This window comes from Thrips palmi, unplaced genomic scaffold (genome assembly GCF_012932325.1).
Source record: "Thrips palmi isolate BJ-2018 unplaced genomic scaffold, TpBJ-2018v1 HiC_scaffold_10, whole genome shotgun sequence".
Classification (NCBI taxonomy): domain Eukaryota; kingdom Metazoa; phylum Arthropoda; class Insecta; order Thysanoptera; family Thripidae; genus Thrips; species Thrips palmi.
The window spans coordinates 10051452-10078827 of record NW_023144621.1 but is presented as its reverse complement, the minus strand read 5'-3'; the positions used below and the strand labels follow the sequence as shown (position 1 = coordinate 10078827).

The 27376-nt window shown below is 63.3% G+C and overlaps 2 protein-coding genes across 2 annotated transcripts in view; one reads left to right on the top strand and one right to left on the bottom strand.

Annotated features, from left to right (window-relative positions):
- LOC117638936 (titin-like) overlaps nucleotides 1-19867 on the bottom strand; it is a 192928-nt gene extending 173061 nt beyond the window's left edge. Inside the window, exons 1-5 of the mRNA XM_034374167.1 lie at nucleotides 19698-19867; nucleotides 19123-19201; nucleotides 17957-18182; nucleotides 15127-15204; nucleotides 14849-14943 (exon numbers count right to left, since the gene is read on the bottom strand). Of these exons, the coding sequence (XP_034230058.1) occupies nucleotides 14849-14943; nucleotides 15127-15204; nucleotides 17957-18182; nucleotides 19123-19201; nucleotides 19698-19820 (601 nt within the window). The 5' untranslated portion in view covers nucleotides 19821-19867. The remainder of the gene's footprint in view (nucleotides 1-14848; nucleotides 14944-15126; nucleotides 15205-17956; nucleotides 18183-19122; nucleotides 19202-19697) is intronic.
- Nucleotides 19868-24452: 4585 nt separating this feature from the next.
- LOC117652172 lies at nucleotides 24453-25679 on the top strand. The gene is made up of 2 exons (XM_034396890.1): nucleotides 24453-24632; nucleotides 24727-25679. The coding sequence occupies exon 2, from the start codon at nucleotides 24732-24734 to the stop codon at nucleotides 25269-25271; it is 540 nt and encodes a 179-aa protein (XP_034252781.1). The 5' UTR covers nucleotides 24453-24632; nucleotides 24727-24731; the 3' UTR covers nucleotides 25272-25679.
- The last annotated feature ends 1697 nt before the right edge of the window (nucleotides 25680-27376 follow it).

The following is a 27376-nucleotide window of genomic DNA, read 5'->3' as shown; positions in this document are numbered from 1 at the left end:
GACGCGCCCTTGGGGCCTCGCGAATGACGGCCTGGCGGGACGCTGGCGGGGCGCTGGCGGGGCGCTGGCGGGGCGCTGGCGGGGCGCTGGCGGGGCGCTGGCGACCCGAGCGTCGCGTCGCCGCCCCCATTGCTGCGGTCTGGCTCGCTGCGGCCCCGGACCGCCCCGGACCGCCCCGGACCGCCCCGCACCGAGCCACGCCGTCGTCCCTCCTAGCAGCGCCGCACCCTTCCGGGCCGTTCCGGGCCGTTCTGGGCTCGGCACGCAGCGGTCAAGCCGCGCGGCGGCCTTGGACAAGGCCTTGGACGCCGTCCCCTCGACACCGGCCATCCCAACGTCACAACCAGGCCGGCCCTGCTGCCATCCCCCCAAAATAAAACCCGACTCGAGCTTTCCACACTTCTTCTTTTTCGGTCGCCTTATTTATTCCCTCAGCAAGGGGCGCGCAGTGCGGTCGCTTTTATGCGTCCTGCGATTCATTGCAGACCCGCGGCATTCGTCGCTCCGTCGCTGTCGCACTCATGGAGCTTCCCGTGCTGTGTTGCCAGAGAGAGAAAGGGCGACGAAACAGTCCTCTGGCATCCGGCGTCAGGTAGCACAGGGCGAATACGACATCCGTTCAGAAAACGGCCGGGAAAGTACATGCATCCGCGTGGACCCGATGGCAGAGACAATGAAAACACGTAGACACGACCAGGGAGTAAAAATACCTTTCATCAAAGGAGTTTTTAATCTTTAAAAGGCACGGTTTTAGCGTAACATTTAACCCCGGAAGAAAAAATAAACAAAACCAATCCTGTTTTTTGTGTAAATACACAACGTCTTCGCTTTTGTTGCCGGCTTAGTACAGAAATTAAGCTGCCTCCTCCAGCCCCGGCCGGCCCAGCACGGCCCAGTCGTCGGCCCAAACCATTTTGGGGCAAGTGCGCCCGATTACGAGGAGGGCCGTTCGCTCCTTTGTCCGGGCCGACGGCCGCCGACGGCGAAATAGCGCGCTGCCAGCGAGTGCGGGCAGCAGAGTGCGAGCCAAGGAAGAGAGAAAGAAGGGGGGCGGCTGATCCAAAGTATCTTTATGGCCACCACATGATACCGCGCAACGTACGGCGCAAAGGGTAGAGTTGCCACGAGTACACGGGACGGCTAGAGTTACCGCCCGGCCACCGCTATCGGGCGTCCACTGCGGCCGCATCGCCGCATCGTCATCTGCGGAGGCCCCCTCGGGGAGCCCTTCATTTTTTCGGGCAAGCAGGGCGCCGCGCTCACGCTGCCGCTCCAGGCCCTCCAGGTGGAGTTACGGCTGCTAAACTTTGCCGCCGGACGCGACATCGCATCGCGCAATATGGCCCGCTCTGCAGGCTGATTCCGAACTGTGCGTCGCTCTGTCTCTCTCGCACGCACGCGGGACGCACTAAGAGTGCGACGGAGAGAAAACTCCCTCTCGGAATCGGTCTGCAGAGCCGCTTTGGCCGTGGCGGAACGGCCGCGACCCGGGTATTCCGAGACTGCAGAAAGACATCCGCAGAAACAACTGCAAAGAACGAGACAGCGTCGTGCGAAATGTGTGTTGTGCTACGCCTTGGCTACGCCTTGGCTACGCCTTCCGCGCCTGGCGATGCCTTTTCAAGTTTCCAGCAAGAAGTGCAATAACCCTTAGGGATGTCGGCCGGCCGGCCCACCGCCATCTTCATCCCTCAACTTTCAGGCAGAAGAGCAGTGCCTTGTCGCGGCCTTGGGGCCTCCGCGGCGCGGGGCGGCGTCTGCGAGAAATAATCAGGCCATTTAGGAGCAAGCTTCCTGGCGAATCGTTGGCCCGTTGGGTCCGGGGGTAGGGGTAGGCCGGATGCACGAGTATGTTGTGCGCGGAGAGATCGTTTTTAGAAGATGATATACCCCAAGACCACACACCCAAATTTGTTCCATTATCTCATATTTCAAAAAAGTTTACTAATTTACCAACGTTTCATTTACTTGTCTGCGGGTTGAGATTTTTCTTAAGCCAATGTTTCTGACAGGTGCCTTCGAGGCAAGCATGTCAGCCGACGGGAAACCGACACCGCCGAGGGCCTAATTTGTCCCTCTCCAAATTAACGTTCAATCGACTCTGACAAAACGTTTCCAAAGACCGCGCCGCCGCCGTCCCATTTTTCACGTCCCCTCCCCTTTTTTTCCCTCCCCTTTTGTTTCTTTGACAACACAGAAAAAGAATGAGTGCCTGCTAATGACCCGTCCGTCTGACTTTGCAGCTGTCATCGATCAGAGGCTCCTTCACTACTTTACGCGCCAGAAAGTCCTTTCCTCGTCAGCTGTGATAAGCCCGGCCCTGCCCCGCCCCGCCGCGCCCCGCCACGCCCCGCCACGCCCCATCGAAGGGGCTCAAGAGTCAAGCTACGGACCCAGTTCGGGGGCCTTGATCCTCTTGCCGATACACTGACCCTTTTCTTTGGTTCTGTCAGCGCGCTTGATTCGCTCCGTAACGCTGGCCTCGATGGCGTGGCGTGGCGGGGAGGCGACCCTTTCCTACAAATCATGGTTAAGGCGAGCCGGCCGTCATGTGAACATGACAGCGCACCAGAAATGGGATGCTCTCGGCCTTGCACCGAGTCAAGACACGGCTATTGGCGATTTGTAGCCCGTCCCGCCCACGCGCGTCGCATCCCCTGGCCGCCGCTCTGACGGCCTCTGACGGCCTCTGACGTCCACTGACGCACGAGGCAGTGTCCGCCTTGCCCGGCCCGGCTCGGCCGCCGCCCGCATGCCGCATTGTCTCGCCCCAATTGTATCCGAGCGGCCGGCCATTGTGGCACATCGGATCACCTCGAGGGAGGCGATGATTGGTGTGCTTGCTCAGCCGTGCCTGATTGCGCACCGAGGGAGCGGCAGCGCGGCAGCCAGCGCTGACCGGCCGGGCCTCGGGGACTGGATAACGCCATTGGCTGAGCCGAGCCGTCTCGGTGCGCTCCAAGGCAGCCGTGCAATAGCAATCGCAATAGCAATGGCAATAGCGCCAAGCGCCTGCGAGGCCCAGGGTAGGCAGGCCCGCCGCGCAGCCGAGCGTGCGGTTGGCCTGCCACGCACGGCGCTACGCCTGGCCGGCTGGCCAGTGGTTGCCGCGTTGGTAGGCAAAACTTCCCAGCGTCGACAGGGTTGCCAACGGTCAGCCCGCCTACCTGGCAATGTGTGGGCTATTTGCTCTCGCGAGAGTCGGCACTCGACGTGCGGTACCGAACCGAGTGTTTTCCGTCCCGCCCAGGCCTCGCTGCTCGCCGTGCCTGGTCTTGCCAAGCCCCGCGGCAGCCAGCGGCAGCGCGGTGTCGGAGTATCTGACAGGCGAGGCCTCCTCTCTTCCGCCCTGGGCGGGGCCCCCGGTGGGGCGAGGCGAGGCCCGGGCGAGGGCCCCGTTGGGGCGCCAGGTGGAGAGCCGAAACCACGCCACTGGGTGGCGCCACACCAGGTGAGAGGACACCGCCGGCAGCACCGAGCCACACCAGCATTCGCACGGAGCGGTGGAAATTAATACAACAAAATGCACTGCGAGAAAAAGGGCCAATAGTACAATAAGAATAGAACGAGGATTTATTTTTTTGATTTTAAAAGGGGATAGCGGGGAGGACTGTAAAAAGTACAACCAGAATTGTGAAAAGAACAACGAGATCTGGACTGGTACGCATATATCATTCTAGTCGCATCATACTTTTGAAATTTATTTTGTACATATTGTAGTCTATTGCTTTTTCTTTTTTTTAAATTTTTTTATCAAAGTCCGAGCGACATTTTTAGCTATGCTCTGTCTCATGGAAGGTTTCATAGTCTAAAAAGCCTGATTTTTTTTTCTGTAATTACAGAGTAAGTTTTCTTCATCCTCCAACGAAAGACCTGCACGGGGAGTCTACCAAGGCCGCGAGGCGTCGGGCCCGCCCGGGTCGCACCGCACCTACCCTGCCCTGCCCTGCCCTGCCCTGCCCTGCGTTGTAACGCCCGAAAAACAACTTTTTCCCCTCTCTTGGCCTTTGCCTGGCGCGGCGTGGCGTGGCGCTGGAACTCTCGGCACGGGCCACAAACACACGCCCTTCTTGCGGGCCAGGCCCGGGCCGACGGGGCGTGGCTGCGAGGCTGCGACCCTCCCAAAACAATATACAGGTGCCCCGCCGGGCCGCCAGGGACGTACTGCACCGCCATGGCACCGCCATGGCACCGCCATGCCGAGCCGAACCACCGCAACGCCCTGCAGACCCTATTGAATATCTGTCTCGGCTTCCACTGGGTCCCCGCCGCCCCCGCCGCCCCGCCCAGCGCGCTGCCAAAACTTTGCGCCAGAGAGGCCGCGAGGGAGGCCGGTGAGCACAGCAGGCCGAACGCTATGTAGTACTCAAAACATAAATCTCTTCATTTCCATCTTTGTAAAGTTGGGCCGGTTCGGCCCGTATCCCCATCCGATCTCGAGCCCCTTAATTCTCCATCCCGCACTTCCGGCTCCAGCCCAACTCGCTGATAGATGACAGAAATGTGAAGTGAGATTGGCAGCCCCGCGAAGACAGTGGAGGGGGCTGCAGGAGACTACGTTATTAGAAATGTTATGACAGCTGAGTGGCTGGCAAGAGTGCGCGGCCCTCCCAGGCCCTCCCTCCCCGCGCTGCTGCGCTGCTTCCCGACAGACTTCTGCCGGCCTGGGCGAGGCCGGCCTGGGCGAGGGCAGTGCGGCGCGCCGGGGCTGCCGCTGACTCCCTGACAAGCAATTTGCTGCATCCGCCGAGCTGCGTCCCGCCGCGTCCCGCCAGCGCGGACGTCTCGACGTCGCGACGTCCCCAGCCTCGTCGCGGCAAAATTTGAAACGGAACCGGAACAGCGCAGTCGGCCGCGGAGGAAGGCCGCGGGCCAGGCTGTCCGACGAGCCAGTCCCTCTCTCTTCCACCCAACGGGACGCTCTGCGAGTGTGAGAGAGACGCAGCGACGAAACGAGTCTTCGGAAGCCTTTGCACAACAAGTCCTGACACATTTCGAGCTCTAGGTTCCTCTAGGACGACTCGAAGCAAAGACACGAGGGTACCAAAAGATTTCTCGTTCCGAGGGGACCTCATCGGAGCCCTCCAAAGCTCGAGTGGAGGACTGCAGCACAAAGCGCGTCAGCGGTGGCGTCCAGAGTCCAGCCCGCTGCAGTGCGGGGCGAGTCCGTGACCCTGAGTCTTCCCAATCGTTTCGCGCGCGGCGGCGAGGCGGTGCAGGCTCGCCACTCGCCGCATCAATAATGCAGCCCCGCTGCGGACGCGGTACACGCCATCAACATTTCTTCGGCCAGCTCGACTCAATCGGCGCCGGGCGGAGAGCGAGACGGAGAGCGTTGCGATAAGACGACGGAGAGAGAGCCCAGTAGATACCCGCGGCAATCGGGTCCTGGATCGAACGGCGGCCCGGGGCAAAGGTCGCGCTGCTGTAGAGTATGTCAGCAGGCGGGCTGCGAGCCGGGGGCAGGGCGCGGGGCGGGGCGAGGCGCGGGGGGCCGGTCCGGGGAGCTGCTGACTTGACCTCCGAGCCCGGCCAGCCCGGCCAGCCCGCCCCGCCCGAGCCGCCGTCCTTAACTTAACCAACCGTACGGGGCCCCGCCCCGCCGCCGGCGAGGCCGCTAGCCACGCCAGCCTCTCCCCCGGCGGCAGCATGGCTCTCAATTGGACATGCGGATGGCTCGGCCACGGCAAGGCCGGTCGGACGAGCAGCCGATGCCGAGGCGCAGTTCCGAGATCCCGCGCGCCACGGCCACGATGAGGTGCCGAAGGGCGAGCCGAAGGGGCGGCGTCTTGCCTTGCAGAGGCAGCGAGGCAGCGAGGCAGCGAGGCAGCGGGGCAGCGGGGCGGCGGATGGCCAAATAACACGCCGCCCCCGCCGCCTTGTTTTATGGGGGGCGCTGACACATTCCCGAACAGCGCGGCACGGCCGGCACGCCGAAGGAGGGCGGAATCGTTCGTAAATTGCAACTAGCGCCCGCTTGGGCGCCGGGCGGCCGTCCACGAGGGGGAGGGGGCCTTGTTTGGCGGGGCCGTGCCGATGGCCGGGAGGGTGGGGGGAGTGGAAAATAAAGCGCAGCCAAGTGTTGCGCGGCAGGTAGCGCCGTGCCGCGGCGATTGAATGTGAGGGCGGCGGGGCATGCGAAGCGCGCGGCGCCATCCGCGTGGCGAGGCCGGAGAAATGAGTCCCGCTGCCGCCCCCGAACCGCCCCCGAACCGCCCCCGGCCCGCCAGCCCGGCCGGTAATGGAACTGAAACACTTACAGTGGCTCGTTAGCGTCATCGTCGCGGTGCTTTAAAAGCCATTGCGGCCGCGACGATCGGCGCATCGACCGGTGCAGCGAGGAGGCGAAGCATGCGGGGAGGGAGGAAGACGAAGGCGGCGCCGCCAAGCCATCAGGCCATCAGGCCGCGGGGGATGGATAATCTGCGCCCACATTGCTCGGCGTGATTGCGAATCAGGCACGCCTACCGACATTAGCGTGTCGTTTTCGGCGCCCCAGCCCCAGCCAGCCAGCCAGTCAGCCAGCCAGCACGCGCGGCCAGACGAGGCTGGCAGCCACGGTCCCCCCCAGGCTGTCGCCCCGCTGCCGCGCTGCCCTCCTGGACCGCGGCGTGGGCTTGGGCTTGCCACCGGAAGCGGCTCGCATTAAGATGATTTGTTTTGCGGCACGCCTGATCGGGAGGGCGGGGCCGGGGCGCGGCGGAGAGGTGCCGACACCGCGCCCCCGCCCCGCCCCGCCTCGCCCCGCCCCGCCACGCCCCCCCGGACAAGCGTCTTCCACGCCATATCCGCCGCGAGAGTTCTCCTCCCCCCGCCAAGTCACATTATTTTCGCTCCTCGCTGGACGGAAACTCTAGAGTGATATCAGTGCGGAAAGATATTTCGCGCCATTGGTATTATGCATACTCGGCGGGATTTGTGATTCCGAGTAATATATTACGACGGCAGGCGCCCAGCGAGGCACGGCGGCGACGGCCTCGGCGGAGGAAACGGGAACGGGGGGTGGGGAGGGGGAGGCAGCGGCAGCGAAAACACAGAGCGAACTGGTTGCTCCAAGGGCATCTATCACGCAAAGTCGCCACCACACAAGCCCGCCCTCACACGCACGGACGCACTCGCACGCACACCACGACTCGCTCACACACACACAGACACACGGACGTCCGCGCACGTAAGGATCTGTAAACAAGGATCGGCAAATTGTAAAAGTAATGGAGGCTGGAGGAGCAGACGCTCCGGCCGCCAGGCGGTGCCCCGCCTAAACAAACCACAGCACACGGGAAATAACCCTTGTCTCCCGGCGTTGGCATTGCCAGCGCGAAAGAAGCCCAGGGACGCCTTACACATTACACAAAAATTGGTTCGTCGAGGTTATTTTTTTCCTCCCTCGGTGGCACCACTGGCGGTGAGAGTCACTTGGCGTGGAATAGGCCAGCGCTGCAGCTGGACCCAGCTGAACCCGTCCGGTCGGGTCCGGTCCGTGCGGAGGACAGCCCGGAGTCTGCGGCGCGGCGGCCAGAGCCATCAGCCCCCATGATTGGCCGCCATTTCTCCATTTCCGGCAGAGCAGTTTGGCCGGCCAGCGCGAAAGGCGGGAAGGGGGAGCGGTACCGGCCCAAGTGATGTAGGTGCAAGGCAGTGCGGGGACGGAGGGGCGGGGAGGGGAGGGGGTGACTTCGGACCTAGTTCGGCGTGCTGGGCGCCGCTCAGGCAGGCCCGGGGCGCGGCGGCGCGGCGGTCGCGGTGGCGAGGGGTACGAAGGCGGGGGCTCGATGGAGGAGGCCACGACGGCGGGGGCACGCAGGCACGCACGCGGACCAGGGCAGCAGCAGCCAGGTGCAGCAGCAGCGCCCGGATGATCCCCTCGGCTCCGAGTTGGGCGGCAACGTCTTCCGCCAGGGCGCCAGGGCTGCGGTGCTGCGAGGCCGCCGTCGTCGCCACCGCGTCGCGCGGCGCGGTGCACATAAACCGAGGGGTGGAAACCAAGTTTAGGAGCGGGCCGGCGTGACGGACTGCTTTGGCGCAGGCGGCGAGTCCATGGACCTGTCCCCAGTCGGTGCCGCGATGCTGGCGCTGCTGGCGTTGCTGGTGGCGAGTGGTTCACAGTGTCCACGGCTCGCGATGCCGGTTCCAGAACTCCAAAGAAACTTTCATTTTCGAATGGCCTCGCGGCGCCTCGCGGTCACTGGCTGGCCGTGCGCTGCGGCCGCGGCCTGGCTGAGCAAACACGGCCACAGCGGGGCATCGAACTGGAGACTGAGAATCGTTTTCCTCACTGTCTCTCTCGCACTTACGGCAAGCCCGGTGAGTGCGAGAGAGACAGCGCAATGAAAGCGACTCTCGGAATCAGTCTGCTGGAGGCAAATCGTGTGATGGCGTGCTGCTCCGCTGTGTCCTTGGCGTTCCTCCCGAATGAGCAGGTAGTGCGCGCTTCGCTTCGGCTTCGCTTCGGGTTCTGCATGGCGGGGCCGGCCGAGCAAACAAGGGCCGCCGCCTCGCCGCCACCCACCCCGGACCAGCCCGGGACCCTTTTCGGGGCAACCTGCCCAGCCGAGCCGACATTAAAATGCGGGGATCGCGAGGAGGCCCCGCCAAAATATTTTCATTGCTCCGCGGCCGATTCGATCGCGGCGCTCGCCAAACAATGTAGGCAGGTCTGGGACCGGGGCAGGGACCGGGGCAGGGACCGGGGCAGGGACCGGGGCAGGGACCGGGGCAGGGACCGGGGCAGGGACCGGGGCAGGGACCGGGGCAGGGAGGGCAGGGACCGGGGCAGGGACCGGGCCGGAGCGAGGGTCTGGCTAGGGCTGGACGTGCGAAGGGAAGGGGGGACAGGGCAGCCCGATTTTCGGTCCATTAGGCGGCTGGCTCTCAGACGTTCGGACACGAGTCGACTATGCAGGCCTCCTCCATGAGGGCCTCCATGAGGGCCTCCATGAAACCCTCCAGCCCGACGAGCGATCGGCAGTATCACCCCCACCCCTCCCCTCCGGTCCCTTTTAGTCTTAACCCCCGCCCCCTACCCGGCGCTCGCTAAGATGCTCCCCGTCTGGCGAAGACGGTCATGCCACCACCACCCCCCACGTCTCAGAGCCACCCCCTGCTGAAAGCGACCCCCTCCCCTCTGACTGACGTATCCCCTGCGGGCAGCAGTGCCTCCGAGGAATACGCTCTCGGAATTCAAACGGAATAAACTGCAAGAGGCACATGAGAGACAATTCGATTCGGCCACCTGCTGGCATACTAAACGAGCCAAAAACCGGCGCCGCCTTTTAGCGAGCCGTGCCAGTCGCCAGCGTGATGTGCGGCGCTCGCGTCGCTCAATAGAGGAACGAACCGATCAGCACGGCGAGGGAGAAAAGGGGGCGGGAAGCCCGCGAGCTAAGGATGGTCGAAACTGACACCATCCGGGCTGACAACGATGCAGAGGGCGGGGGAGGGGGGCCCTTCCAGGCCCTTGGGGTCCATATAGAGACCGTGCCATGGGGGCCTGAGCCGAGTATCGATAAACGAAGGCGATGCTTAGTGCCCGCGACACGCCCGCCACGCCACGCCACGCCCCACTGAGGCTCCGCGAAGGCCCGCGGGGGGAATCGATAATCTTGACATCGTCGGACGCAAAGCGCGGACCAAGCGGTACGCACACTTCGGCGGCAGACACCTTGTGCGCAGGCGGGGCGCTGCCGGCAGGCCCGCTGAGTGTAAAGTGTGTCCCACCCCAACTACCTGCTCTGGGCGATGGGCGGTCGTGGCCGCCTTCTCAAGCAGACGACGCCCCTGCCTCCCTCATCCACGAGGCGATGGAAGAGGCCCGGGGCACCACCTGCCACGCAGCCTACCCCCGCCAGGCAGGCGAGGTAGGCAACACTGGGCGTTTACCGACCAAGGTGGGGCAGGTCGGGGCGGGGCGGCGACGCGTCTGTCGTGCTCCATTGAAGGGGAGGGCGGGTCCGCGCCAATCAAGGACACGCCTCTCCCTTCGCGCCTCGCCCTTCGCCCAGGCAAACCGCGCCACCGAGGGCCGGGGACGCCGACGCGAGGGGACGGGGTGTGCCCGCAGCGTCCCCGCGCCTCGCCGCGCCTCGCCAGGCCCGGGGCCCTGTCACCGCGAGAGAGACGAACGGCCGAATCATTTCGCGGCGTAAACTTCAGTGAGCCGTAAAATAAAGCAATAACGCGATGGCCGAGCAGGGACCCGAGGAAAACACGTGTAAAGGGGCGGACGGCCCAAAGGGCCCGAAGGGTTGGAGGGAGAGGGGAGGGACGCGCCCGGGCAAGACGCAAACACCACCAGGCGCTAAGAATAAACCATCAGTATAAACGTCATTTCTCTCCCGCACGTTATTTGTTTCTTAGCCGCTTTCCCGCATTGAACACCGAGTTTAAAATTAGGGATCGTGTAATTGCGTACACGGCCGCGCGAGCCACCGCGCCGGGCCGGGATTCGCAGCGCCGGCACCGCCATTCCGCACTAAAAGGGCGACACTGAGCGTCATTTGATGCAAGTGGCTTTTTTTCGTTACTTTTCGTTCTTTTTCGCGCGCGTCCCCGGCGGTCCCCGGAGCCTCTCACTGTTACGCGCCACCGGACGACAGACGACACACAGCGCACCCCAGGGGTGACGCCGGCCGAGGTGTGGGTATTGAGAGGGGGGAGGGAGTGATCCCCGCTTTGAGGCCACTTGTCCGGCGTGTAGGCAGGGCCGGCAGGGCCGCTTTAACGCGCTTTGATGTCTCGGCCGAACGGACGGCCAGGCAACAGGCAATAAGAGCGTCGCCGAGGCAACGCAACGTCAGTTTGTCGCCGCTCACCGTGAACGCCCGGTGAAAATGAAATACTACGGTGACGGTGTCCCGCCGGCCCGGCCTGCTATGGCAGTCCGCGAGCGGTCTGGTCGGTGCGGCCTGGGCCGACAGTACGGAGTTTTATAGCGGCCCGAAAGACAGAGAGGGAGAGAGCGAGCGACATTATTTAAGGCCGGCCTTCTTTATTACGAATCAAAGGGCTGCGCTGGGGTCGAGGCCCTCCAGGGCATGGCTCGGCCAGGGCCTTGGCCCTTCTAAGACGCGGCCTCGGCTGGCCTCGGCCCCTGGGGCGCCCTGGGGCGCCCTGGGCCAGCGACCCCGCCGGCCATCACCTGCGACACCGCAGACACCTACTGCCCGCAACTCAGCTAATTGGCTTTCTGGCCCTCCCTCCCAGCCTTTCAGACTTCCAGTGACGGAGCGGCGCGGAGCGGCCGAGCGAACACGCCACTAGGAAATTGCGTCCTTCTTCCCTTTACCCAGGGCGCTATGGTGCGCCACGTCTACGGCGTCTTCCGCACCCCGGCGGCCTTCAAGATCCTCCGCGACGCGTTGAGGCGTGCCAGGCGTGCTCGGCGGGGTGGGGAGGAGGTGGCAGGAAAGGGGTGGGGGAGTCCTGGACTGCTCCGGCAGCCGGCCTGCAGGAGCCGCCTGGCCTTGCTGCCTGCGTCAATATTTTGGTCACACACGCCGTGGCCATGGTACGGAGGCCCGCTGCGAACCTTCGCACCCCTCCAGATGCAGTCGCCACGCCCCGCCACGCCACGCCCCGCCACGCCCCGCCACGCCCCGCCACGCCCCACCACGCCCCGCCACGCCACCAAGCTTTTTGGCGAGGTGAGGCCAGACAGCCACCGCGCCCCGCATAAACGTCTTCCAGGCCATAAGAGTTCCAGTCGATTACGCGCCGAGCCCCGCTCCAGGTGATGCATACTATGAGGCGGCAATGCAGCCATTACACGTGTGCCGGCAGTGCCGCCCCGCCGAGTGAAGAGCCATTGCAAAATGGCCACGGGTTCGTGAACCTAGATAACTTTTTATTTCTTTTTCGCTACGTTGGGGTTCATAGGGAGACTGTGACTCGGGCTGTGACGCATGTCCACACTCCACACTGTGTCCTGTTTTTGCGCTTTCAACAAAACGAACCTTCGGAGTACCCCTAGTATGTTTCACATTTATTTTTATATTTTTGTTTCTTTTCTTTTTTTGATGTGTCGTTCAGTACCATGCCCCCACTCCGATTGCCAAACCCCAAAGGGCACGCAGAGAGTTTGAGGATGCGCGCGCAACTCATTTCCGCTGAAGAGCGTTCTCTCTCGCTCTCTCCCTCTTTTCCTATCGCTCCCGCTCACGCAAACCACCCCGCCCCGGCACCCCCTTCTGGGTCCAGCGCCGAGTTTGATAATTGGAAATCAGCGTGTCACGCGCGCCCCGAAAATAGACCAAGGATGTCAGCAGTCCGTGCGAGCACCAGTCCGGGACGGGGGGAGAGCGCGGGGAGGGGGGCGAGCGGCGCGGAACCAGGCCCCTCAGCGGCCTGCCAGCAACTTTTGGCGCCAAACATGAATTTAGACATGCGTTTCAAAAAATACACGATGTTTTCTTTATCACCACAACTAACGGCCTTTGAACTATCTTTTCCAGCCAAACTGCCCGCCGACGTGTCGAAAGTATTGGATTTATCGATATTTTAACAATTTTGTTAGGGCAGCGCTCCCAAAGTAAGTGTGGTTGGTTACCCCTCCCAGGTATTTCCTTGAAAACCGTTTACTCCAGGCGGCTAATGATAACAGAAGCACTGCGTGTTTGTGTAGGAGATCCAGTGTGGCAGCTCGGGTAGACCGAGACGTACTTCGCGGAGCTCGCTTCCACGGCGCCTCCCGCCTAAAGAGCCTGACTGGCTGACTGACTGGCGGCAAAGCTCGCAAATCCAGTCCGCTTGTTGCTTACTATGAGCCGCATGCCGTGCGCCGCGCGCCGAGCCGCCGAGCAGCCAGCGGCAGCCAGCCAGCCTCACGGAGATCTCCGAGGAGCAATTCAACTCCGGCAGCAAAGCTGGGCGAAACACCTCCGCGGCCCGCTAGCGGCGCAAGCCTGGCGTCGCAGTCCTTCGTCCTGCCCCAAGGCAGCGCGAGGCAGTGCACTGCCGCCGTCGCCGTGCCTCCGCCTGCCTACCCTCCGGGCTCCAGCGCCAGCGCGCGCCCCAGCCCCGGCTCCAGCGACACACTCAGCGCGCTCGCGTCCCGCGACAGGTCCACGGTTTTCAATTCAGCTCCACCCCGTGCCGCACGTAACATGAAAAAAGAAATAATGGGCCAGAAAGAGAAGAAAAATAGTGAATGACGGGCGAGGGAAAGAGAGAGAGCGCGGATGGGCATCAAGCCTGCATTCGGCCCGGCGGCCCTTTTGCCGCCCCTCGCGCCATATTCTGGCATTTAATTGACAGTTGCGGATGTTGGACGTGATTCCCTGCTTGTCCGTCACTAGAGAGAGAGAGAAGGGGGGGGGGACATACGCTGGCGAGTAATCCAATCACGGCGAGGGCCGGGATGGGCCCTGGACGGAATGCTGCCCGGCCCGGGGCTGCCGGACGGGCTTGCTAGCGGCAGTTCGACCGGAACTCGCCGACAACGCCATACTGTACCACGGAGGTCAGCTTGCCGCGCGCGCTCCACTCGGGCCGCGCCACGCCCGACGGACCACGCCAGCGTCCTCCCCGGGGAAGTCGCCCCCCAAAGTGCCCCACTGCACTGGAGTCACCAAGTCAGCGGGAGTCGCCGCCAGCGAGGGCAAAGGCGTCCGCGGGGAGCCCCACCCCGCCTCGCCCCGCCCCGCCCCGCGCCCCGCGGACCCCCCGGGGCACGGCCGGCCCAAAATCACAAACGGACGGCCTGGCCAACGCGCAGTGGGTCAGCGTGGCCGGGCCGGCCAGAGAGGAGGCGAGCCTGTTTGGCTTGGCAAGGCGCCCTTTTCATTCTCGCAGTGATTCCCTCCGACAGCCAGCATCTTCCCTTCCGCTACCCTTCCGCTGCCCTTCGCGGCGAGGAGGTGGGCCACACTGTCAGGGGCCGCCAGAGGCACATTCGACAGGGAGGCGGTTCCCTGATCCTCATTTGCACTGGGGGCATCGCATCGGCGGCGACAACAACCACCTCCTGCTCCCCTCCGAGGGGCGCACCGAGTCAATCCTCCGCTCCTCAAAGCACGCCGCGCGCACCGCCGGCATGTACCGCAGCCCCCCTTGCCGTAAGCCTTCCACTCGATTTCGTTTGCATATGCATGGGACACGCGGACTTAGAGGGTCCCCGCCGCCACGCCGGGACGGCCGGGACGCGCTGTGGCGCTGTGCCTCGCCGGGCCTCGCCGGGCCGAACAGTGCTTCGTCGCTTTCTCTCTCTCTCTCTCTCTCTCCCTCGCACCCCTGCGGGCCGGCCCCGCGAGTGCGACAGAGGCAGAGAGACAAAGCACTGTTCGGAATCAGTCCGCAGACAGGGCCGCCGCGGGCTGATCACGTCAAAGGGACTTGCAGGGAAGCCTTCCGCGTCCCCGCGTCGGGTTCCTGCTCCACATTGCAATGCTAACTGCGGCGCCGCGGGGCAGGCTGGCGGCGAGGCCTGCAGGCCTGCTTGGCGTCGCGGGGAGGGGCGTCGCGCCGTCTGATGTGAGCGCGGAGGAAGCAATCACAATAACGTGGAGCTCAAACCGCGGCCGCGGGCGGCGCGCTAACGCCAGTCGCTCTGCATGCTCAGCATGGCGGCGGCGGCAAGGTCGGCGGCAAGGTCGGCGCACCGGGACGCGGCAGGAAAGCGACGGGGAAGATGGAGGTCAACACGTTTCGGTTGCAGAGGAACGCAGCTCGCGTCGGCTTCCAGTGTTTGACTTTCGTTACCCCGCCAACTAAATAAAAGTTTTCTTTTCAAGTTGGCACTAAGTTGCTTTCGTTTTCAGGGAAAAGGGACACGACCTTATTCAGCGCATTTAAAACGTTGTACAGCGACCTGGAACGCGCCGGCCGGGAAGGCCGCGCTTCGCTCTTTACTCACCTGAGTTTACGAAGGAGGCCGACGATCCCGCGACGGTGTCCTCGGGGCCGCTAGGGGGGTCCGCTGGGTCCGCGGCCAGGGCCACGACGGACATGCTGGAGGGGCTCATGGACGCCAGGGCGCCCCCGGGGGCGGCTTGGGCGGCTTGGGCCAGCACCACGCCGTCGGCCAGCGCCGCCAGCAGCACCAGGGCCGCCAGCAGACGGGCCGCGTAGCGCGCGTGGCCGTCAGGCATGGGCGTGCCGGTGCAGGCCCTGCAGGCCGCTAGCCTGGCGTACCGCCTGGCGTGCCGTGCCGGCATGGTGCATCCTCTGCGCTCCGCCACGCTACGCCACGCCCCCGCCGCCGCCGTCGGCCTGCAGCACCATGACGGCGAGGAGTCAATCCTGGTTCCTGGGTCTGTGGCACGGGTCACTACACTGGGTCACACACACGACGGCCGCTTAGCCGCCCATCACACCACTCCGCCGCCACCGCGTCACACACGGGGCGGGCCCGCCGGGCGGGGCGTCTCACTGCACTGTATCCAACGCTTGCACTCGGCACTCGCGACGCGCTGGGCCGCTGTTCGACGGGGAGGTCCACTGGACCAGCCGGTTTGCGCGCGAACTCGCGCCGCGTTGCAGACGACGCCGGTGCTGTGGGTCTCGCGGCGTGTACGAGGGCGTCGCGACGCTTTGGGGCTCAGGGCCGTGCACCAGCAGACTGAGCCGGGCCGGGCCGGGGAGGCCGGAGGCCGGGCCGCGGAGGCCGTGCCGCGCCTTGGGGGTGGGTGCAGCCGTGGGGGCAGCGGTGGCGGTGGGGGAGCGGTGGGGGTGGCTGCCGCCGAACACAGCCGAGTGCGCCCGACGCCGGCTCGGCTCGGACGCGCTCGGCGCCGCCTCAGTAGGGCGGTGGTCGGGGGCAGGGGGAAGTGCGGCAGGGGGCGCCGGGGGATGAAGAAGAAGAACGGAACGGGGCTTCAGCGTCCCCAATTGTACACCGTTGAAATGAGCATTCTGCGAGGGCTGCGCCGCTGCGCCCTGGTGGCCCGCGGCCCGGGGATGGGGACTTGGACGGGAGGGGCGCGGCAGCGCGGGGCGGGAGGGAGAGGGAGGGGAGCGGGCGGCGCGAGAAGTTAAAATATACGGCGGATGTGCATGGGGGCGGAAGGGGGTCGCCAAGCCACACCACGCCCGTCGGCCCATCGGCCACCCAGCGGCCAACCCTCCAGCATCCCCACACCGGCCCTGTTCCTCTGGCAGGCCGTCGAAGCCACTGGCTGCCACTGGCACGGCGCGGGTCACGGGGTCAGGCCGGGGATGGTCATTGCCGCCCGGAAGAGCACCCCGACGATGACGACGCCGTGAGGGTCACATACGTGTCGGGTGGCGAAATAAAAACACGCGTGGTGAGGCTCAGAGCGTGGTGCGGGATGGGGCGAGGCCAGGCGAGGCCAGGCCGGGGCAGAGGCGAGGCACTGCACGCATTCACCCCTGCTTCTCCCCCCGCCGGGCACGCCCAGGGCACGCCGCCCCGGCTTGTGATCTCCTCCAGGACGCCCGCCCGCCACCGGGATCCCCGCCCCTCCCTGATTCCGGCGAGCATCACGATGCCCACGGAGCCCCGCGGTGATGGCGGCCAGACGCACACCGGTACGAACCCCAAGTAAACTACACCACCTGGGACCGGCGCCGAAGGCCGAAGGCCGAAGGGGAGCTGGAGGTGTGCGCTGGGGCTTGGCCGAGGCCGCGGCCGCACCAGGGCATTTGGGATTCCAAGTGAGACGACTCAGAATGTTCCTGGCAACGTGCCTGGCGAAATATCAAAAGGTTGGCGAGGATTCGATGAACGGAGAGCCGGAGGCCTCCGCGTCGACAAACATCCGCGGCGGGGTCGACACAGTGTACTCCACTCCCGGGCCGTGCGGCGGCGGGGCCGGCGGGGCCGACAGGGCACGAGCCGAGCGCCCTGCACCACCGCGACGTGACAGGGCAGGCCGTGGAGGGCGACAAATCGCGGTTAAACGCGCTCCCCGACCGCACCGAGACCGAGACCGCCCCGAGACCCGGGCCTGCCCGGGCCGCGCACTCGGAGCGACCACGCGACCACGGGCATTACTGTCGGCCTACGGGACGCGCTGAAAGGACAGGAGTCTGTCTCGCAATTAGTTTCCCTCCGCGCACTGCCGCATGCCGCTGCCGCTCCCTGCGCGTCGACAACGTTGACAAAACCGCGCTGCCCCGTAGACGCGCATGGCTAGGCTTCGCGCGGGGCGAGGCTGGCGGGAGCCGGGGGGTGGGTGTGCGGATAAAGGGCTTATCAAGGAGGACGAAAGGAGGGGCTCATTTGGGGCTTTTGATGTGTGGTTCCACTCGCCACGCCCGTCCGGCCAGCCAGGCAGCCCAGGTGGGCCGCCTGGGAGGGTCAACGGAACGGCAGCCCACCGCCACACCCGCAACAAGCGGAGGGGAGGCTGGGCGGCCAGACGGGTTGGTGGACGGTAGGCACACTGGAGGTACCAAGAGAGATGGCGCCCCCTGGGAAATGCCGGGTCAAGGCGCGGCCATGGCGGCGCCGGGCGTGGTTGGGATGGGAGCGCGGCGGCCGCCGACGCCATCGAGGCCACGATACACGTGTCGAGGAGGCCCGTCCCTTCAAGCGAACACGGCGGATTGAACCGGCGGCCTCACGCAACGCCCGCTAAAAAAAATGGGGTGGGGGTATTTTTTCAGCTGTTTTTATTCGTTTCGTCCTGCTGCTCCTCTGGTGTCCCGGCACGGCGGCAAGCCCCGCCAGGCCACGCCAAGCAGGACCAAGCAGGGCCAGGCGGGGCCACAGAGCGCGCCGAACCACAACGCGCTGCCGCAGAACTTGCGCAGAAAATCCCTTGTCGTTGCATAGCGACAGCGTGGGGCTTATTGCACTCGGGGCATCCCCGACCCCACCCCTCCCTCTCCGCTTGAACACTTCTTTAAGTTTCCTTGTTACCCAAGTCCCGCCCCCAGCGTGGCCCAGCGTGGCCCAGCGTGGCCCAGCGTGGCCCAGCGTGGCCCAGCCTGGCCCAGCGTGGCCCAGCCCCACGCTGCCCCCCAAGTCCGTTGTCGCGACCGCCCCGCTTCCCCTTACCTGGAGCCCGGAGCCTGGAGCGAGAGGTGGGTGAGTGTTGGCATCAGCGGCGCATTAAAGAAGAAATATCGTCCGCCGCTTGACGCTGCAGAGCGTGGGGCCGGGCCGAGGGCCGGGAGAAGTGAGGTGAGGGGGGTCTTCGCCTCTCTGCTCCGGCCAGCCTCGGCCCTCGGTCGCGATGGTGCCAGCACTGCTAAAGGCGCCACGACAGGGGGACAAGGCGAACCTGCAACCGAGTAACAGATTTTAGAGAACTGTTTAGCCCTCACTGTAACCTATGACACGCAAGAGAAAAAAAAGGCAAAATTTTTGTGTTTGTCAATTAACATAACAGTTTAAATATTTTTTTGTTACCGTGACCAGTTACTGCTATAAATTTGGGACTGCGTTCAGACTTGACTCGAAATTTCTTAGACCCTAAAATGGCCTAGGCACACAACCGAATCAAACAGGCAGCGTTCGATTGAAGAAGCTAACAAAAACGCACGAGAAAAGCCGTGGGGGGAAGTTGATTTCGCGCGGTGTCCTTGGAGGCAGAAGGTGCAGAAGGGCCACGAGGGCCAGGGAGAGGACCCGAAAAAGACAAAAGGGGAAAGAGGAGTGCTTGCGGCACGGTTTACCGATGCCGCCGTGGTGCTGCCTGCTTGTTAAACCCTTCCCGCTGGGGCGCCCCCTTGCCCTCCCCCTGCCCCTCCGCCAACCCCCAGGATGCACAAGCTGCTTGGCATTCACGGCAGGTGGCGCACGGTGCGGCACGCATCGAGGTGCCGACTAGTCCGCCGCCGCCCCCTCCCCCCGCCCCCCAAAACGCAGGTGACGCAATCAGGGAAGGGCATAACTGGCGCGTGCTCGAATTGCGCTCGAATTGTGCGCGCCGACTAAGTGGCGCTGCGGCGCGGCTGTCGTCGCGGTGCGCGTCACGTCGCCGACAAGGTGGCCGTCGACGAGGCCCGACGCGGCCTCCGCGCGCAGCCGGCGCCGCCTCGTGGCCCCCAAGGTCGCGAGTTCGAGCCCCACTCTCGGGATTATTCTGCCGTCCCGCGGGCCTCCTGTCACCTGCCGTCGCCTGTCATCACGCCGTCGGCCCTCGGCTCCTTGATGGTGGGCCACGGCCACATCTCCGCCGTGACGCTCCGTCGTGCATCCGCGTGCGCTGGGCTGCCTACCCGCCGCTCGTCGGGCGTTTGAGGCACCAGAGAAGTCGAAGTTGGCCCGCGACTCGGGCAGCGGCTCGTTGGCAATGAGCTGTGAAAGGAAAAAATAATGTACGAAAAGAAACGAAAATGTGTGATGATGCAAAAGAGCGTATGCGCAGACCAGTCTCGCTGAGCGCCGGTGCCCCGTGAACAAAATTTGAAGGTAACACGGTAAGCTGTGCATTCGTTCACTCGGATTAGCTGATCTACAGTTCGAGCCGGTTTAGGATCTTAGAGAAAGTGAGGTCAGGGGTTGGCCAGGCTTTATTATTGGGCCGGTCTTCGGTTCGATGGTTTCGGGTCGCAAAAGAAAAGAAAGTGAGGTTAGGGTTCGCGCGGCTTCGCGTCAGGCTTCGTCATTTAAACTTGCCAGACGGAATTTTCTGAGCAAAGCGGGATGATTAACTCTGTACAATGTAGCTGGAAAATCACATTCAAATACTCTACCGTCCAGTGTAGCTAATTAATCGTTTTCCCAGACATTGTTAGTGTAAGAGTAGCTAAAGAAGCGCGCCTACACGCGAAGCACAACTCAAATTACTTACCTCTTTGAGAAAGAGTTCACAGCACATGCCACGGCAGACACATACACGATAATTTAAAACAGCATAGGAGCGACGGGTGTCCTCGGATGACGGGTGAAAGTAAAAGTAAACAACGGAACACATTTCGCTTGCGTCCGTTAGTCTTCGCGGGCGGTCTTCGCGTCTTCTTCGCCCGGCCATCTTGTTGTTTGTTGTTTTGCTTTGCTTGCTCCTGCTTGCTCCGCTCGGCTTCGTCAATATGAAAAACTTTGAGGTACGCTCAAGGGTAGTATGAGAAATTTCCCAAACCAATATCGTTGCTCGTAGGCAATGCTATTTTCTCTCCGCGCTTCGCCACTGGTTCTCTCCCTCTCCCTCCACTACATATCCATCCATCTACCCATCCACGCGGTGAATTTGAAAATCGGAAACTTAAGTCGGGTGGAGATTTCTTACCGCGGGGCGTGCCGACGCCCGGCGTGGACGACCCACTCGGAGTGAGGCATGGCCTAGGACTACTTAAGGGACCCGCTAAGGACTGGCGGCTTGGCGTGTTACCCTGCCTGCATCCCCTCGGCCGTGCCTTGGCCGTGCCTTGGCCGCGCCCCTCCCGGCCGTGGCCCTGCCGCTACCTGGCGCTTCCGCCAGACACGTCTAACTGTTTCCTGAAGTAGGCAACCCACGGCACACGGCGCGGCACGGCACGGCACGGCGCCGCCGCACGTCACAGCAACAATGTAGTGCGAGGGCGGCAGGGACAGGTAAGGCGGGGGAGGGGCAATAAATAACGGGCGCCGTCGTCCGGGCCACCCTTCCCCCCCTCCAAGCCCGTGGCGATGCGCACGCACAAGTCACGGCGCGACGAAAAAGCGGCGAAACAAAATACGGCGCGGGATTCCTGGGGGCCGTGACGGCCGCGACAAAGACGGCGCGGGGTGGCTGCGGAATGATAAATGCTCGGAGATCTCATAAGTAGGCAAAAATTCCGCCCGACGCGCCAGTGTTGGAAGGGTTGCTAACCTCAGCCTGTGTTCCAGGCAGCTTCCCGAGAGCGAAGCCCAAGCCGAGTAGGCAGGCTGAGGATGGCAACGCTTGGGAATTTCCACCTATATTTAAGTGGCAACACTGATGAATGCTCGGATATCATGTGGAGGGAGGCGAGGCAGGCCGGCCGCGGCGAGACCCCGCGTTGCTACCGAGCGCGCGGGGTATCGCCACCGCAGGCCGCATCCGCACAGGGCGTCGCCTCGGGCGTCGCGGTGGCCGCGTCGCCGCTCGACTGCGCGGCGCCCGCGGTACGTTGCCCCCACCTCAGCGAAGCACCTAGAGAGCCAGGCTCTCTAGAAGAACCCTGCCAGGGCCAACGGCTCGCGCGTCGTCTGTACAGTGTGGAGTCCCAGAGTGGTTGCACGATGAGTCACGCATCTATAGCTCGAGGAAAACCCGCGGCATGTACAGTCTAGTGCAAACTAGCAAACAAAGGTCGTCGTCCGCAGGGGGTTTCAACACGGCGTCTTCTCTTTTGGACTATCCTATTATTCCAGAGTCTCAGATTAGTAATTCGGGTCCCTTGGTCTGGCCTGCGCGGGGCGTTCCGGGGCGTTCCCAGCCACCCTGGAGGTGCGGCCCAAAGCCCACCAGCCCCACGCACCATCGCCATCACGGCTCTCGGGTGGCCATTGATTTCCTATCAGCAGCACGTCCCCGCCATGCGTTACTGGCGCCCCGGGGGTCCGGCCGCGTTGCTCCAGCGTTGCTCGCGACGAGGATCGGAGGAGCAGACCACCAAGGCCGCCAAGGCCGCCACGGCCGTGAAGACGAACAGCGCGGCCGTGCGCCGCCAGTGGAGCCCGTTGCCGCCAGAGGCCGGCCGGATCCAGAGGCCGTAGTCCTCAAGCACTTCCGCAAAGCCTTGTGTGCCAACGCGTCACGGGCGCTTTCGAAGCGTTTCAAAGCATTCCGCGCTGTGATCTGCATTTTCCTCCGCTTTATCCCCGCTCCCCTTTCTTACGTTCGCCTTTGCCCCGGACGAGTTCGGGCTCTACAGGGCCCAGGCCCAGGGCCAGGGCAGTCAGACGCCCCAGGCAAAGCGGAGTGGGTCACGAAGAGGAAAAGCCGTGCGATGATGTAAGTGGTACATTCTGCTGCTGGCCACTTAAGTCCCCACCGTGGCGGTGGCCGTGGCGGTGCCCCTCGCGGTGCCTTGCTTGGCCTGCGCCGGGAAGGCCCCGCCCCACCCCCGCCGCCGGCCGCACCGGGCCCAACATAAATTACATCGTCAACGTCTCCTCTCTGTTTCCCTCTCACTCCCCCTCGCCCCGTCCCGCTCTCGCTGTCCCTCTCTCTGTGTCTCTCTGACCCCGTGACGCGCGGCCCGGCACTGACCGGCAGCCCGTCCGCGACACGCTTCCGAGAAGCCATTCATTGCGTTGGCCGCGTTCGCCGCACCTCCTGTGGAAGGTTGCTGTGTCGCCCGGGCCTAACGGCTTTCGCTCGCCCGAAGCGTTTTACAGCGACGGCAAGCCGAGCGGCAAGCCCGGTGCAATCGTTGGGACCGCTTTTTATTTCCCTCTCCTCGGAATTCATTTTGTGTGCGAGAGTGAGTGTGCGAGTGTGAGTGTATGAGTGTGTGTTGTGTGTGTGTGTGTGTGTGTGTGTATGTTTGTGTGTGGCTGTTTGTGTGTGTGTGCGCGCGCTCGCGCGTTGGCGATTTCTGCGGACACATTATCCCCGATGTAGGTTAATGCACACAGGGTTATCGCGGCCCGGCTCGCCGCGACTCGCCGGTTCCCAGAATGGAATGCGTTCGTTTACTCGCGCCCGTGTTTACAGGAATAATTAATTTCTGGCATGAGGAGGTGGCCGACGGTGCCCACGCCTGATTTTCTTTCCGTTCGTAATTCGCTTGCGAAAAAGAGGAAATGGGAAAAGGGAGGAAATTGAAGCAAACTTTGTTGCGACGCACATGCGGACGCGCCGCGCGCCGTCCTGTCTGTGCGTACCACCATGGTACTACCCCGTTACCACCCGTTTTGCCGCGCCAGGCTGCTGCAGGCTACAGAGCTCCCGCCGGCGGTCGTCTCGAAACTTTTTCAATTTCATGTTTGATTGTGAAATTATAGTGTCGTTCGCACAGCAAGTCCACGGGCGTGGCTTTGATTTGCGGCTCGTTAGGGTTGTCGCTGGAAGGCAGGGGGGTTCAGTTCAAACTGGTCTAATTAAGGACACACCGCCAGCAGCAGGGCCGCCCTAGGGCCGCCACATGGCGAACCAAGTGACCGTGGAGCCCAGCAGGTGCATGCGCGCTATGCGGCGCTATGCATACCCGTTACAAACGTTTTTCACCCCCAAGTTCGCAAACGAATTTTGCTCTGGGCGCACAGGAGGTCACAGGAGGTCACCCGGCGCTGCAGCCCCCGTCGTCGCCGTCCTTGACGAGGTCCCTGACGAGGTCCTTGACGGGGTCCTTGATTAGGGCACTCGACCCTGACACGCTGCACTCGGCCCCTCACTCCGTCTGCCCAGTGTGCCGCGTGACGCGCTTGCGTGCGTCCTTGTGGGGGACAGCCTGGCGGCCCTGGCGGCCCTGGCGGCCCTGGCGGCCCTGGCCCACTCACTCCGCTTTACGAGGGCGGCGCACGCACACAGGCACACCGGCACACCGACACGCAGAAGCAGCGACAGTGGGACGCATTGGTTGTGGTAGGCCGTCGCGCTGTAGACTGCCTCCACCAGTAAGGACAGGGTTCACGTCTTGGTCCACGTCACCGTCACGTCTCAAGGCCCACACCATGCCGGAAAACTGAATGAAACGGATGCATTGTCAGTGGAAAATTCGATGAACGTAAACAGTTTTCCTGATTCGCCAGAGGCGAGTCCCCTGTCCCCGCCGCCTGCTGATTTCCATGCATCATCTCGCGCCCTTTTGACCGCGGCCGGAAGCACGGGGCGTGGCGCGGCGGGGTGGGGCGGGGCGCCGGGCGCGCGTGCTTGCGCAACTTCTCCGCCTGAAAAGGGGATGCTGCCTTGGTGCTGGTGGGTGCCGCTCCGCCGCTGGAAAGTTTGGGCCCGTTTCGTTTCGTCGTGTTCCGCTCTTTTCGCCCTAACTCGGCCCACTCGCACGCCCACGCACTTCCACGCGGCCAACGGTTGCGGCTCCCAGTCCCGCCCGGTCCGTGTCCGTCACCGACCGCGACCAATCTCAGCATCAAGGAGCGCGCGCGGGTTCGAATACTCGCCGAAAGTGCATTATTTTCCAACTCGGCCTCATTATCGCACTGGGACTGCGTGGCCGTGACCGTCGTGACGCACCCTCCGCCAATTCCGCGAACCTGGCGGCGCGCGGCACGCCGGCCAACGCCCAGCGCTCCGAGAAAACGCCCACGGTGTTGCCCCAGGCCGCAGTGCGCGACAGCAGCGAGGGCAGGGAGGCCCCACGGTGGCAGCGGCAGCCGTGGTGGCGGTGGCGGCGGGGCGGCGGCGATGTCGGTGGCGGTGTTGGTGGTGGCGGTGGTGGCAGGGCCGCAGCGGGGCGGCGTCCCGGTGGACGGCCTGAATGCGCCGCGACGCGTTTATGGGTTCCGTGAAGCTGCCCCGGCGTGCCCCGGTGGCCCGCTCGCCCGCGAGGGCAAGTACGTCACGGTGATGTCGTATCAGTTAATTTGGGCGCCATTTTCGCGACCGGCCGCCGGCCCCCGCCCTCCCCCAGGGTCCCCCAGGTCCGCCACCAGCAGCACGACGGCCACCGGGCGGCCGGTGTGGCAGTCAGTCTGAAAGAGTACGTCTCGCGGTCAGTGCGAGCGCCGCGGTAAAGTGTTGTCACCCAGACGCCTCCGTGCGGGACGTACCCTAGCGCAGCGAGTAGAAGTGAGAGCCACCGCGTCAGCCCCGAGCTGTTCACGAATCTCAGCACCCAGCGCCTGAGCTGTTTGGATATTTGCGGGAAATAGAATAGAGGTATGATTCAGAGGTTTTCCTGGCTCAGCCCAAAAAGGAGGCTTTCATTCGGTGCAGCGAACTTTGCATAACACGTACGTCGTCCTGCCTGCAGACGTCATGCCGCTCCACGCACGCTCCGTCCTGGTCACCGTCGTCCTGGCGGCGGTCACTCAGAGCGTCCTCACAGCACCGCCCGACCGATTCCAGCAGCACCGGGCCTCCGAGGTGGCCGTCGAAGAGCGCCCCTCGGCCCTCCGCGGCCACGACGCGCCCCCGGAGCACTTGTCGTCGACGCTGTTCCCGCGCCGAGTGCATCGCCCACGGCGCCCTCGTCGGGGCAGTGCCGAGGGCAGTGCCGAACCCCTCGACGGCGACGTCGACGCCCTGAGGCGGCGACTGTTCGCACACCGCCGACACCACCGCGACGACGAGGACCTCGACTTCGGCGGGCTGCGGGTCGATGACTTCCGGCGGGAGGCGCGCGGCGGTGCACCGGTGTCCATGGCGGAGGCCGAGCCGGAGGCCCTCCTGGACTACGAGGACGTCGACGACGGCGGCGATGGCGACGCGGTCGGCGTCATCGTTAGCGCACCCAGGGCTCGCTGCCCGCCGGGGGAGCGCTACTACGAGCGACAGTGCCGCAAAGTGTGGCGGTGAGGAACCTCATGTTTGTTTTGTGCACTCGCGCAGAGTGAGGAGACTTACTAGTCATATTTATTGGAAGGAAAGACTCAGAATGTGCGGGAGTGTCTGTGTGCGCCTGCCTATGCGCATTGAGATTGGCCTTACTTTCAAAGTGAATGATTAAGAATTTGCTGATGTGATCTGAATATGTGATTTTCATTGCGTGTCTACTTACGTTACTTAACTGTACCCATTTAGCTTAATTTTTTGTCAAAGTTGCTGACGGACGATCGTATTCCTAAAACAAGGGACTGATAGTCGGTAATCCAAGATAGTGAATGTGTGGTGCGAAGACAGGTTAATTATTTATCTATGTATAATTCTCTACTTTGTAATAATTTATTGCTCTTCCTTTGATGGAATAAATTTTTTATTTAAAAAACGAAACCATGGAATTCAATTATGAGTATTTCTCGGGGTGCATCTCAAGTTAAGTAGTTGGGCAGTCGATCGCCAGACTCTGTCGATAAAACCACACGCCTCTGACCTCTCGGCCGTCAGCACTGCTGTTCGAGATCGCTCCAAAACAAGCGTGACACGTTCCCGGCCGCACCTTTGCCTCGCCGCGGCCTGCTGGGCTGGCGCTGTTGGTGCCGCTCGAGCGCGATGGATCCGCCGCCAACGACGCGCTGCTCGAAACGCGAAATGTTTTCCGCTTCCCCGGGGATCGTGGCGCGGCGCGGGCTTATTGCTTTGATTAATTAACCACCAGAGCGTAATCCACGGCCATCGCTCTCCCTCCCCCCTCCGCATCCCCCTTCCCCACCACTTCCCACCCGCCGACCGCCGCGGCGCGCCAGAAGTGACTGACTTGTAGCCGTTCGGCCCACTTTCTTCGCCGGTTTATCCGGGGTTTATCGCTGGTCGCAAAAATTATTTCTGCACCAGTAAGGTTGGGGGAAAAAATGAGTAAAATGAAAAGCCCATGAAGAGGCGCGGAGCGGCGCAGAGCCGCCCGGCGCCCGGCTAACCCGATGGCCGCTTAGTGTTGCATGTTCACGAGCCACTTTACAGTTTGCCCCCGCGGGAACGCTTTGCCTCGCCCCAGTCAAGTATGGAGACGATCCGACGACACGCTCATCTTGTTGCTGACTTTTTCTTTGTCGCAGTTCTCGTTGTTGTTGTTCTTGTTCTTGTAGTTGTTGTTGTTGGCGCAGGCGCGCGTGGACTGCCTGCCGCCTGCCGACTGAGACCGCCGCGCGTGGGGGCTGATTGGGTTGCCTACCCAGCGATTCGCAGGCGCCCTGGCAGTGTCTCCGCCTGTCTGCCTGTCTATCTGACTGCCTGCCTGCCCGTCTGTCTCTCTCGGAGGGCACACACCGTAAAGGGCTGTCGTGCTCTGGGGACGACGGTCGGCTGCGTGACCTTGGGCCGCAGCCGCCTCGGCACGGCGGAACCAGCCTAATACGGTTTGCGTGCACACACACACACACTCTCACACACATACACACACGCGGAATGAGATGAAAACCGAGCGTTCTAGCCGCGCGCATTAACGATGCGGTCCGCCACGGGGAGAGGGAGAGCGAGGGAGAGAGCGAGAGATAGTCGTGGAGGTTCCTTCGGCTGACCGTGAAATCCGACGTGACGCGGGGCGAGCGGAGCGTGGAGGCGGCCAAGGCGGGTGGCCGGTACAAGCCGCGCCGCTTACTAGGGAGGAGGGGGAGGGGGCGGTTGTACGCCGCGGGCAGTGCCGAGGCAGTGCCGAGGCAGTGCCTCAGTGCCGCTCGGCTCAACTCATTAGACCACCCTGACCTGGCGGGGCCTGGCGGGGCCTGGCGGGGCTTGGCCGCACTAACTCATAGCTTTGCTCTGCTTTGCGCTGCTTGCCGGCCAGTCCGCCAGCCGGCCAGTCCTTGCTAAGTGAAATAACGAGCTGTACTACCAGCGAGCAGCGCGTGGCTGAGCAGCGACCCCTCTCCCCGACAATTTCTTATGTCCCAACACAGTAACCTACTCAATTTTTTTTGTGTGGAACCTTGACTCTACATAACATACGATACGCGTGAAATGTTCGAGTTCATGCACTTTTTCGTCATTTTGAAACCTAGGCTCAATTATGTCAAAACAACAACATA

Bases quoted from the DNA above. Each gene is read 5' to 3' on its own strand.
- LOC117652172 (XM_034396890.1), top strand. From the start codon at position 24,732: ATGCCGCTCCACGCACGCTCCGTCCTGGTCACCGTCGTCCTGGCGGCG.